Raw genomic sequence first — 13,052 nt, forward strand, 5'->3', positions numbered from 1 at the left:
ATCTTTCACAAATCACTAATAGGCTGAATTGTTTTGTCACGTTACACACCTTCAATATCGACCTATCACTTTTTACTAATCAGCCCAAGCTTTAATCAATGATATTCATGTGTAGCCTATCCTTTAAAAGGACAAATTTGAGTTGATGTTGTTTCCGCTTTTAATGGAGAGGTGGTGGGACGGAACTTCCAAGTCAATGTTGTTGCTGTTAGATTTTTTTTCTCCAGATGTCACATTCGTCGTAATGAGGAGACCAAGGCGCAGCGTGATTTGAATACATTCTTCTTTAATAAACGAAGAACACAAAGAACACTAAACAATCTCACAAAATAACAAAACGAACGTGAAGCTGTAAAAACTGAGTGCTGACATGCAACTACACATAGACAATAACCTAAAAAAAAACATGGAAAATGGCAAAAAACAAAAAATAAAAACAAAAATGGAAAATGGCAACCTAAATATGTCTCTTAGGATCATGTCTCTTAGGATCCGTAATCAGAGACAACGATAAACAGCTGCCTCTGATTGGGAACCAATTCAGGCCACCATAGACATATAATAACCTATACTAACAAACACCACTGGATATGTAAAAAAACCTAGACAGGAAAACAAGCAAACCCTCGTCACACCCTGCGTGACACCAGAGTTGAGATTCTATTTCAAAATTGCCACTTTCATATTTTCTCCTTTCCAGTGGTGATTTTAGCATGTAATCTTGGATGGGCAAAAAAACAACACAAAAACAGTGGGATCCATGCCAGCAAATCCACTACACAACACAACACTAAACAATACATTAACATTGACAAACGGTGCCCACAAACCTTTTGGGCCTACATAAAGGAGTCCCTACAGCAATCCCAAAATCTTACCACTGCTACACCTGACTATCAGTGGAGCCTTGTCTGGCAGCAAAACAGTTCATTCAGCCTCATTTACTGAGGCTTTCGACCTTCGTCTCTCCCGAGCCCGTACGGGAGTTGTAGCGATGAGACAAGATAGTAATTACTAGCGATTGGATACCACGAAAATTGGGGAGAAAAGGGGAAAAAAATAAATAAAAAATTAACAAATTGTTCATCACTTTTGAAATGTAAAGCAATAGAATTCAGGACATTGTCCGTTCTTACAATGTTCTCCCTGTACACCAAGTCACAACTGTAGGATAAAGAAAGGGGACATATAAGCAGACAATATTTGATGAATATTTGATTTCTCTAAAACAGGTTATAGGCTACATGTGCACCACCAAGTCAGAACAGTAGGCAAAATTATGAGGTGAAAATAGACCAAATTATTAGGGTGAGGCACATGGGCTACTAACAGTTTACTACACAACATACACTTAGTATTACTTTCTTAGCTACAGTATACACATCTCCCTGCCATATTACATCATTTATGCAGCAGTAAACAATTACATTTTTGGACTCACCTTGTTGTGCTCGGCTCACTTGAACAGGAAGGTGGCTTCTTGGGCAAAATTTGTCATCAAACTTTGTCATCAAAGTCTGCCATTTTCTGGATTGATGGTGCTTTCAAGACAACATGGAACTAAAAAAAAAATGTAATCATTATGCTGTCAATGATCTTCGCTCTAGAAAGAGTGCCGAGTTCCGAATTTACAATTCCCGGTTGGATGAAAGTTCAAAACATATTTTCCCAGTCGTAGCTTGTTTTTCCCCCGAGTTCCCAGTTGTCTTGAACTCATTAAAGTCAAAATTTTTTGCAGTTTCGAGTTAACAGTGATTTGGAGCTCGACATCAATCGATCCTCATTGACATCATGGCCAATGTTGAATGTTTATACATTTTAAACTAGGAAAAGAGACCCTTAGTCTTAAACTTGGAACCACACAGCCACTCCACTGAATAGCAGGCTAATAATTACCTCGCAATGCTTGCAGTTAGCCACTGACTCTTTACAAACCACTCGTTGTTGAATATACCAACTTCCAACTTGTTTTATCTATTTCTCTTCACTATTTCTCTTCATATGACAAGGAATAACACTGATTTGCTAGTAGATTTTCGACTTGATTCATGATTCATGATGATGACTGCGAGGTGAGACTTTGAAAGTATGATGTTGACACGATCAGTCCAATCAAAGCGACTGTAGATATAAGGTGATTTGATGTCATTTTATCTGTGGCCAATGACCTTGAGCCTTCTTGGATGGGCACTTCTAATGTAACTCTATGGCAGCACCCAAGGGGCTTGAATTTTCTAGCTCTACCCTTAGAGTTGGTGGTGACGTAGTGTCCCCATATGTGACAAAACACTGAGCCAATCACTGTGCAATGTTCCGTATTTTCCGCTGGCTTGCTCCACCACCACAGAAAAGCACTGAGCTAGGCTGAAACACCTGCATTTTGGAGCTGCCTTACTCAAGAAAACAATAAAAAGAGCCCATGTTTGTATGCGGCTTTAATAACTCAACTTTTTTACTTTTTTTTTTGTTTGCAAACTGATATGTGACACGTATGAATCCCAAAATAACCCGCAAAAACAAAAAAATTTGGGGCTCTGCCTTACCTGCCTCACCTGCCTCACCTGCCTCACCTGCCTCACCTGCCTCACCTGCCCTGAATGACTGGTCGCCACTGCTCCTTTCCCACATGTTGTGTTTGAGATGAGTTTTCTGCACACTATGTTGTTCTTAATCACCTTTTATTCCTTAGAGTCCAAGACGTTAGAAGAAGGGTTAGGGGGGTGGGGGGGGGGGGGTGCTAATTTGACTTAAGACCCCTTTAGGTATCCCAAAAATATAATTTGATAAATTGACTTTGGCCTTTACTACTGAAGTCCACAGAAAGCATTGAATCACACGTTAATAAATGGCCAAGAGGATGGTCAGGAAAATATATGGTCAGAAACAAGGTTTTGAAGTGTTTGTCCCCCCCCAAAAAAGGAAATATATATATATACAGTACCAGTCAATAGTTTGGACACACCGACTCATTCAAGGGTTTTTCTTTCTTTTTTTACTATTTTCTACATTGTAGAATTATCAAAACTATGAATTAACACATTTATAATCATGTATTAACCAAGAAATGTGTTAATAAACAAATCAAAATATATTTTATATCATTCAAAGTAGCCACCCTTTTTGCCTTGATGACAGCTTTGCACACTCTTGGCCTTCTCTCAACCAGCTTCAGGGAAGATTAGGCACTTTTTGGACTGCTGCGAAGTGGAATTCCTCATTCCCAGAGAGAGCGAGACAGATCAGAGCGCGCGCGCATGAGAGAGAGGGGTGGGGGGAAAGGCGGAGAGAGAGGGGGGGGCAGATGGAGAGAGAGAGGGGGGGGGCAGACGAAGAGAGAGAGAGAGAGAGGGGGGGGGGGCAGACGGAGAGAGAGAGGGGGGGGGGCAGACGGAGAGAGAGAGGGGGGGGGCAGACGAAGAGAGAGAGAGAGAGAGAGAGAGAGAGGGGGGGGCAGACGGAGAGAGAGAGAGAGAGAGGTGCAGAGAGAGTGGGAGCAGGTCTGCAGTCCGACTCTTGGCGTTAAGACCAGAGATAGAGACAGTAGCCTACTATACTGTACCGCTTTAGGAAGGCTGCAATAGCCTAGACTACGGGAAATACACTATCCATTCATTTCTCAAATCATCAAGATGATTTCAAATATCTTGTGGGTTGGGAACTTTTGAAAAGGCATCGTTTTGGTGGATTTTGGACAACCTGTATTCTTCTCCGTTATTCTACGGCGTTCTTGCATTCCACGGACCTGTGAAATGTGGATTATCGACATTGGTGATGATGCTGCTCGTTAACTGGGAATAAATAAGACGCGCCATCGACACCAGCACTAGCCCCATGGGGCAAAGGGTAAAAAAATAAGGATCTCTAGTTTTTATCCATCCTCTCGAATCGAATCTAACATTTGGAGTGGACGACGGATTTGTGTGAATGTTTCCCATGGGTAGATAAGTCACCACTTTGTTTTTTTACCCCCCCCCCCCCTCCCGCCTGGACTGACTGGGCTCTGGGGTTTTCTCTTCTTCTCCGTTTGAGAATCCTCCTCCTGTGAGATAGATTCTGCTAACCCCGCGGTCCGCATGACATGGTTCAGTCCTGTTGTCGGTGCCGAGTCTCGATGCATTGGGATTTCTCTCAGCACCGAACACCAAGTAAACCTTCTTTCTGAACCCGTCTAATAAAACCTGCCAGCTGCCCCCGAACCGAAATAAAACCACACCTGCCATGACCGCCTCTTCGAACCGGGACGGAACCGGACACATTACCGGGCACGTTCGGAGGACAGCATACAGATGTATTAGCAGGCATACCAGGACCGGGCCAAGGAAAGTGGACGGAATACGGATTTTTGCGTTAATGAAGGCAGGAGTAGCAGCGCACCATTGGAGCCGGCTTGTGTTCTTGTTTATGGGGCTACTGGCAGCCTCAGCCTCCGTTACGGGTAAGTTTCCCCTCCTATAACTGCTGCTGCTGTTGCTGCTGCGATGTGTTTGATATGAAATAAACGACGGAGAGAGTAGCCGCAACATTAGTCCCGCTGACTGCCAGAATACCGAACTACCCATTTAGACGGCAGTGCATGTCCCCCTTTTCATTCCAAGTGGGACCGTTAGCATTATGATGTGGGGTGTGGGTGGATTTCCGTGTTTTCTGACACAGTGGAATGCTCAGAACAGCCTAGCTTTTACCGTGGTGTCTCACTCCGTGTTCTGTGGACACGAGCAGCACCGCATTTCATTAATCGAATGCGTGTGTTTTTTTTTTTATAGAAAGAAGGCTAAGAATGATAATGGCGGGGGGGAGAGATAGACCCGTGTAACTGTCAGTCAGAACGGGGTAATTCTCTCGGCGTTGGGGACTTGATTCGGGTGGTGAGACGCCAGTGAATCGGTTTAGGTGGTTTACGCGAGTGCGGGCTGAACGTCTGTATGTCATGATGTAATTATGTGTATTGGGCCTTTTTTCTTATCATTCTCTTATTTTGAACAATCTCACGGATAGTTTAACTTCGCCTAAAAAGTATGGTTATCTTTGATTTGCCATTACGTTCTCCGCAAGGTAAAATGAATGGCGTATTGTCCCTTGGCTGTCCATGGTGCTGATTCTATCAGGAAACTTTCAACATTATTGTATAGGTACGAAATCCAGACGTGTGTGTGTGTGTGTGCTTGAGGGGGGGGGGGGGCATTTACACAATTACATTTGACACGGACTCAAGCACAACTATGATGTTTATGTTGAACTATATGTACAGCTGACATATAGGGCAACAGTGTCCCAACTACCCTCTCGGCATTCAACAAATTAGTCTTCACATCTGATGACAATAGTTCACTCTTCTTTGTCAGACGTGATTGATAGCCTGCTATTTAGGTATTATGTCAGTTTGTTAGGTGATCAAACAGGACAACAGTCTCCCCGACTACCCTTTACATTGTTCACAGCTGTGGACTGTGCAGTTGCAAAAGACATTTGAAATGACACGATGATAACCTCAGTGTTTTACCAGTGCCTGGCTTGGCATCATGATTCTATGGACACGGAGACTATTTATAGAGGGGGATAAGGATGGCGGGAGGGTGGAAGTTTAGACGGTCAGTTAAATATAACATTTGTCCAAAATGGCACCCTCTTCTCTATACTACTGTTGACCAGTGCCCAGGATTATGGTCAAAGGTAGTGCACTATATAGGGAATAGGGTACCATGGGGCTCTGGTCAAAAGTAGTGAACTATATAGGGAATAGGGTGCCATAGAACTCTGGGCTAAAGTAGTGCATTTATATTAGGGCATAGGGTAAAATAGGACTCTGGTCGAAAGTAGTGCACTATAAATAGGGAATAGGTTGCCATAAGACTCTGGTCAAAAATAGTGTACTATATGGTGAATAGGGTGCCATTTTGGGATGCAGACCCAGTCACATGCTCCACAGTGGGTTGTTATACAACATGTCTTATAGCACAATAATTAATGCATTGCCGTTTTAGCGTACTCATCAATAAATCTGCCTGTTTTGCATCGTATCATCATAAATCTTGCTTTGTCATATAAATCGCTCCGGTCTAGAGAGGAGACAGACCAAGGGACATGCACACTGACCTCAGTTCATATCGACCATTGGATTTCAACATTGCCCCCTAATTTACCACCATACGTTCAGCGCTAGCGTTGCCTTGCCCGCTGGTTCTGTGGATGTTCTGAGGGTGTTCTGTGGATGTTCTGTGGATGTTCTGAGGATGTTCTGTGGATGTTCTGTGGATGTTCTGAGGATGTTCTGTGGATGTTCTGAGGATGTTCTGAGGATGTTCTGAGGATGTTCTGAGGGTGTTCTGTGGATGTTCTGTGGATGTTCTGTGGGTGTTCTGAGGATGTTCTGAGGATGTTCTGAGGATGTTCTGAGGATGTTCTGTGGATGTGTGCTTCTCAATGGACGAGGATGGCTCTATTTCATAGCTGTTTTATGACACACTTCCTCTGCATGTAATCACATCCCTGAGATCATAGAATAGGAATGATTCTATGTTACTGTATTTCTATGACTCAGGTCTAGATAGCTTTCAGCCCCCAACTTCTCAAGCTTTCCTCAAGCTAGAGCACTAGCTTTGTCCTTACGATCCTTCAGCATCACTGACACACTTTGAATAACATGGGCCTACTCTCCATCAATACCTTCAATTGGTGGATTCTCAAACCAACGGTTTATATTCCCGCTTGATGTGGATTGACGATATAGTGATGTGGATAGTTGTAGTGCAATTTTTCTTTTTCAAATGTAGAAGTTACAACTCTCTAATGAGTGAAGAGTAACGACAGACACACAGCCTATTCCCATGACCCCCCCCATTTCCAAAAGCAGTGTTTCATATGATAAAATACCAGCGTATTGTAAAATACCAAGAACGACAGCTCAACCGTGTCATATTGGCCTTCAAAAGCAGTTCATAAAGGTTATTCTGAAGAAACAGTATCATTACTATCATCCTCTCTCTCCCCCCGTAGTGTTGCCAGCAACCAGCAGCAGTTACCCCGTCTTCCCATGGAGCGGCACCAGAGCCTCACACTACACTGGCTAGTAGATCTCTACAGAGCACAGAGCCTAACTCTCTCCATACATCACAGAGTCTAACTCTCTCCATACATCACAGAGTCTAACTCTCTCCATACATCACATCACAGAGTCTAACTCTCTCCATACATCACAGAGTCTAACTCTCTACATACATCACAGAGCCTAACTCTCTCCATACATCACAGAGTCTAACTCTCTCCATACATCACATCACAGAGTCTAACTCTCTCCATACATCACAGAGTCTAACTCTCTCCATACATCACAGAGTCTAACTCTCTCCATACATCACATCACAGAGTCTAACTCTCTCCATACATCACAGAGCCTAACTCTCTACATACATCACAGAGCCTAACTCTCTCCATACATCACAGAGTCTAACTCTCTCCATACATCACAGAGCCTAACTCTCTCCATACATCACAGAGTCTAACTCTCTCCATACATCACATCACAGAGTCTAACTCTCTCCATACATCACAGAGCCTAACTCTCTCCATACATCACAGAGCCTAACTCTCTCCATACATCACAGAGCCTAACTCTCTCCATACATCACAGAGTCTAACTCTCTCCATACATCACAGAGTCTAACTCTCTCCATACATCACATCACAGAGTCTAACTCTCTCCATACATCACAGAGTCTAACTCTCTCCATACATCACATCACAGAGTCTAACTCTCTCCATACAGTACAGAGTCTAACTCTCTCCATACATCACATCATAGAGCCTAACTCGCTCCATACATCACATCACAGAGTCTAACTCTCTCCATACATCACAGAGCCTAACTCTCTCCATACATCACAGAGTCTAACTCTCTCCATACATCACAGAGTCTAACTCTCTCCATACATCACAGAGTCTAACTCTCTCCATACATCACAGAGTCTAACTCTCTCCATACATCACAGAGTCTAACTCTCTCCATACAGTACAGAGCCTAACTCTCTCCATACATCACAGAGTCTAACTCTCTCCATACATCACAGAGTCTAACTCTCTCCATACATCACATCACAGAGTCTAACTCTCTCCATACATCACAGAGTCTAACTCTCTTCATACATCACAGAGTCTAACTCTCTCCATACATCACAGAGTCTAACTCTCTCCATACATCACATCACAGAGTCTAACTCTCTCCATACATCACAGAGTCTAACTCTCTCCATACATCACAGAGTCTAACTCTCTCCATACATCACATCACAGAGTCTAACTCTCTCCATACATCACATCACAGAGTCTAACTCTCTCCATACATCACATCACAGAGTCTAACTCTCTCCATACATCACAGAGCCTAACTCTCTCCATACATCACATCACAGAGTCTAACTCTCTCCATACATCACATCACAGAGTCTAACTCTCTCCATACATCACAGAGTCTAACTTTCTCCATACATCACAGAGTCTAACTCTCTCCATACATCACATCACAGAGTCTAACTCTCTACATACATCACAGAGCCTAACTCTCTCCATACATCACAGAGTCTAACTCTCTCCATACATCACAGAGTCTAACTCTCTCCATACATCACAGAGCCTAACTCTCTCCATACATCACAGAGTCTAACTCTCTCCATACATCACAGAGTCTAACTCTCTCCATACATCACAGAGCCTAACTCTCTCCATACATCACAGAGTCTAACTCTCTCCATGCAGTACATCACACCAGCACTGGAGACAGTGGGTTTCTGTATCCAGCTACAGCCTGTATGCTTGCAGGCCTCATGTCATGTACATGTTAGACTAGTGAAGATAAAACAAGACGAATACCGTTACTGGTGTATTTGAAGTTATAAGTTGGTCTCATGTAAGGTCATGGGATGTGCTTACATGAGCTTCTACACCTGCATTACTAGCTGTTTGGGGTTTTAGGCAGGGTTTCTGTACAGCACTTCGAGATATTAGCTGATGTACGAAGGGCTATATAAAATAAACTTGATTGATTGATTGATGGGATGCTTATTGCACTTTAGTTTACCATCTAGTTCACTTGCTTTGGCAATGTAAACATACTTTTTCCCACGCCAGTAAAATACCATTTCATTTGAACAAGCCTGTTAGTCGTGGTTAAAACAACCGTGATAGAAACCCTTGTCAATTTTTTATTTTATCTTAATTAAACTAGTCAAGTCAGTTATTAAGAACAAATTCTTATTTTCAATGACGGCCTAGGAACAGTGGGTTAACTACCTTGTTCAGGGGCAGAACGACAGATTTTGTACCATGTCAGCTCAGGGAGTCGATCTTGCAACCTTTCAGTTACTAGTTCAACGCTCTAACCACCTAGTCTACCCTGCCTCCCCCTCTAACCACCTAGGCTCCCTGCCTCCCCCTCTAACCACCTAGGCTACCCTGCCTCCCCCTCTAACCACCTAGGCTACCCTGCCTCCCCCTCTAACCACCTAGGCTACCCTGTCTCCCCCTCTAACCACCTAGGCTACCCTGCCGCCCCAATACGATGACGATGGAACTGAAGCCTTGTGTGTTTTCGTACAAGATGACACCTTTTGAGGACTGTAACACAATTGGAGCGGCCTGTATTGATATTGACCAGTTTTGTCTTTACCAAAGCTATTGATTTTCTGACATCCAATTCACTTCATCTGTTTCTTAAGCTCCGTTCTTCTTGTCCGTGGCCTATATACAGTTAGATTAAAGCAGTGATTTGATGACAAGGTCTGAACCGTTTCTGATACTCATTTATATTGAGACGAGTCAACAACAGCAGAGCTCTGTCCTACCTCACATCAAAACCACGGTCCCCACGAACTCCCGTTTCAATACAACGGCCTCTACGGACCCCCGGTTCAGTACCACGGTCTCCACGAATCCCCGGTTCAATACCACGGTCTCTACGGACCCACGGTTCAGTACCACGGTCCCCACGAACCCCCGTAATCAATACCACGGTCCCCACGAACCCCCGGTTCAATACCACGGTCTCTACGGACCCCCGGTTCAATACCGCGATCTCCACGAACCCCCGTTTCAATACCACTGTCTCCATGGCCCCCCGGTTCAATACCACGGTCTCTACGGACCCCCGGTTTAATACCACGGTCTCTACGGAACCCCGGTTCAGTACCACGGTCTCCACAAACCCCCGTAATCAATACCACGGTCTCTACGGACCCCCGGTTCAATACCGCGGTCCCTACGAACCCCCGTTTCAATGCCACGGCCTCCACGGCCCCCCGGTTCAATACCACGGTCTCTACGGACCCCCGGTTCAATACCACGGTCCCCACGAACCCCCGTTTCAATACCACGGTCTCTACAGACCCCCGGCTCAATAAGATAATCAACCTTTATTTATTTCTTCCTGGGATGGAAGCCATGGGAAGAGGAGAGGGGAGGAGGGGACTGTACAGGCTAAATAGAACAACGAGGATGGATAGAACTGGGGAGAAGAGAAGGAGGGAGAGAGGAGGATAGGAGATGGAAGGAGGTAAAAGGGAGACACAGATCAGAATCATTACAGATGATGTCCCACTGATCAGCCGTGTGTTTCTGACGCTCCAACTTGACGAGATCACTGGTTACTCCCCTCGCGCATGAGATAATCAAGCCAATACACCCACCTGCCCGCCCGCCCGCACGGCCCGCCTTCAAGAGCATCACCTTTCATCCTTGTCTCGCTTCAGGCTTCTTCTGAATCTACCCTCACCGGTCTCCGGTTCCAGTTAGGTAATCAAGCTCATCTTTAGGCTATCTTGAAGTAGCGCTGTCAGTGTGTGTTGGCCATGATACAACGGGCTGTAACATAATGGGGGTTCATGGTGACAGGGCAGGAAGCCTCTGTTGTCATGCTAGCACTGCTACCTCTGATGACATCTTTTAGTGGGGTGCTGTTAGTTATTCACGCCCAAGTTGACATAGCCTACACACTTGCGTTGTGTAAGTGTGTGTGTGTGTGTGTGTGTGTGTGTGTGTGTGTGTGTGTGTGTGTGTGTGTGTGTGTGTGTGTGTGTGTGTGTGTGTGTGTGTGTGTGTGTGTGTGTGTGTGTGGACAGTGCTGGATTTAATGCAGGGGCTTACTGGGGCTGAACCCCTAGGGCCCAGGTTCGTGGGAGACCCAAGAGTCCAAAATTAAAAATAAAATACAAGATATTTCCATATATATATATATATATATTTCTTTTTTATCTTAATGTTTTAAATACAACAGAGATAATCATTTAGATGATCAATAGTTTCAACAAAAAAATAACAACAAATACAAGAAACACATTGTTTTAAAAGGGTTTTGGGCCACCGTGAGCTGCCAGAACAGCTTCAATAGGTTCTACACGCGGACGTAAACCATGCCAGGAAAATGCAGCCCACACAATAACATAAAAGTTACGTCCCTCATTCACTACAAGCGGTTCCTTTATTTTGGCGGTTGGCTGTTGCCTACAGTCGGCAAGGACGCAGTTTAGGCAGGATGTGCGCCAAAATACACAGCTTGTTGAATCGTTGCCATAGATGTATAATCCGTAGAAGGGATTGGTAACATCTAACCCTGGCAATTTGACTATTAAACTCATGGGTACACTAGCTATGGCTGCCAGTCCTCAATTGAATGGGAACCGCCATCTATGGGTTATAATTCTATGGTTGCCAGTCTTGACTGGAATGGGAACCGCCATTTATGGGTTGTATTTCTATGGTTGCCAGTCTTGACTGGAATGGGAACCGCCATCTATGGGTTGTATTTCTATGGCTGCCAGTCTTGACTGGAATGGGAACCGCCATCTATGGATTATATTTCTATGATTGCCAGTCTTGACTTGAATGGGAACCGCCATCTATGGGTAATATTTCTATGGCTGCCAGTCTTGACTGGAATGGGAACTGCCATCTATGGGTTGTATTTCTATGGTTGCCAGTCTTGACTGGAATGGGAACCGCCATCTATGGGTTATATGTCTATGGTTGCCAGTCTTGACTTGAATGGGAACCGCCATCTATGGGTTATATGTCTATGGCTGCCAGTCTTGACTTGAATGGGAACCGTGATCTATGGGTTATATTTCTATGGCTGCCAGTCTTGACTGGAATGGGAACCGTGATCTATGGGTTATATTTCTATGGTTGGTGGCGCCTGTCTGTTTCTCTTTTGTACGTTTCTAAATATAATCGCGGGATAAAATGAACAGTTTGGAAAGCAAATGACTGCCAATGCTTGCCGCTGATACGAGAAAACAAATCTGTCTGTAGAGCGGATGGGGGAAAAAAAGACTTGAAATACATCCACAGGTACACCTCCAATTGACTCAAATGATGTCAATTAGCCTATCAGAAGCTTCTAAAGCCATGGCATAATTTTCTGGAATTTTCCAAGCTGTTTAAAGGCACAGTCTACTCAGTGTATGTAAACTTCTGACCCACTGGAATTGTGATACAGTGAATTATAAGTGAAATAATCTGTCTGTAAAAATTGTTGGAAATGTATTTGTGCCATGCACAAAGGAAATGCCCTAACCGACTTGCCAAAACTATAGTTTGTTAACAAGACATTTGTGGAGTGTTTTAATTAATGACTCCAACCTAAGTGTATGTAAACTTCCCGACTTCAACTGTAAATTACATAGACTTGCAATACATGTGTTTTGAAAAGGCACATTTTTTTGTGTGACCCTACTAACAAATGTTCTCCAAGTGTGGAAATACTTAAAACGCCTCAACTGTAGCCACATTGCAAATATTCTTACGGTTTTAGCAAATATTCCTATAGTTTTATTACAAAGGGATTTTTCATTAACAATGGACGGGGGTTATGATTACTTAATCCAGCTCTCTGTGTAGGAAGTTGTCTCCTCACTCAGTCACAAGACACTTACATTTGTCAGTGTGTTCTCTCGGGCTAAGTCTGAGGCTAACACCTGCTTTCACATCAAGCCTCTGGAGTTTCTAAAACACACAGACAACCAGCTACACCTTCTCCTACGTCTACAAGGCTCTCCCAGCACCTCTTA

General features: G+C 44.0%; 1 protein-coding gene across 1 annotated transcript in view; it reads left to right on the forward strand.

The window, feature by feature from the left end:
- Positions 1–3,483: 3,483 nt before the first annotated feature.
- Positions 3,484–13,052, forward strand: part of LOC129830648 (CUB and sushi domain-containing protein 1-like) — a 53,191-nt gene continuing 43,622 nt past the window's right edge. The window contains exon 1 of the mRNA XM_055893241.1: positions 3,484–4,435. Within this exon, the coding sequence (XP_055749216.1) occupies positions 4,219–4,435 (217 nt within the window). The 5' untranslated portion in view covers positions 3,484–4,218. The remainder of the gene's footprint in view (positions 4,436–13,052) is intronic.

Source organism: Salvelinus fontinalis, chromosome 32 (genome assembly GCF_029448725.1).
Source record: "Salvelinus fontinalis isolate EN_2023a chromosome 32, ASM2944872v1, whole genome shotgun sequence".
NCBI classification, from domain to species: Eukaryota; Metazoa; Chordata; class Actinopteri; order Salmoniformes; family Salmonidae; genus Salvelinus; species Salvelinus fontinalis.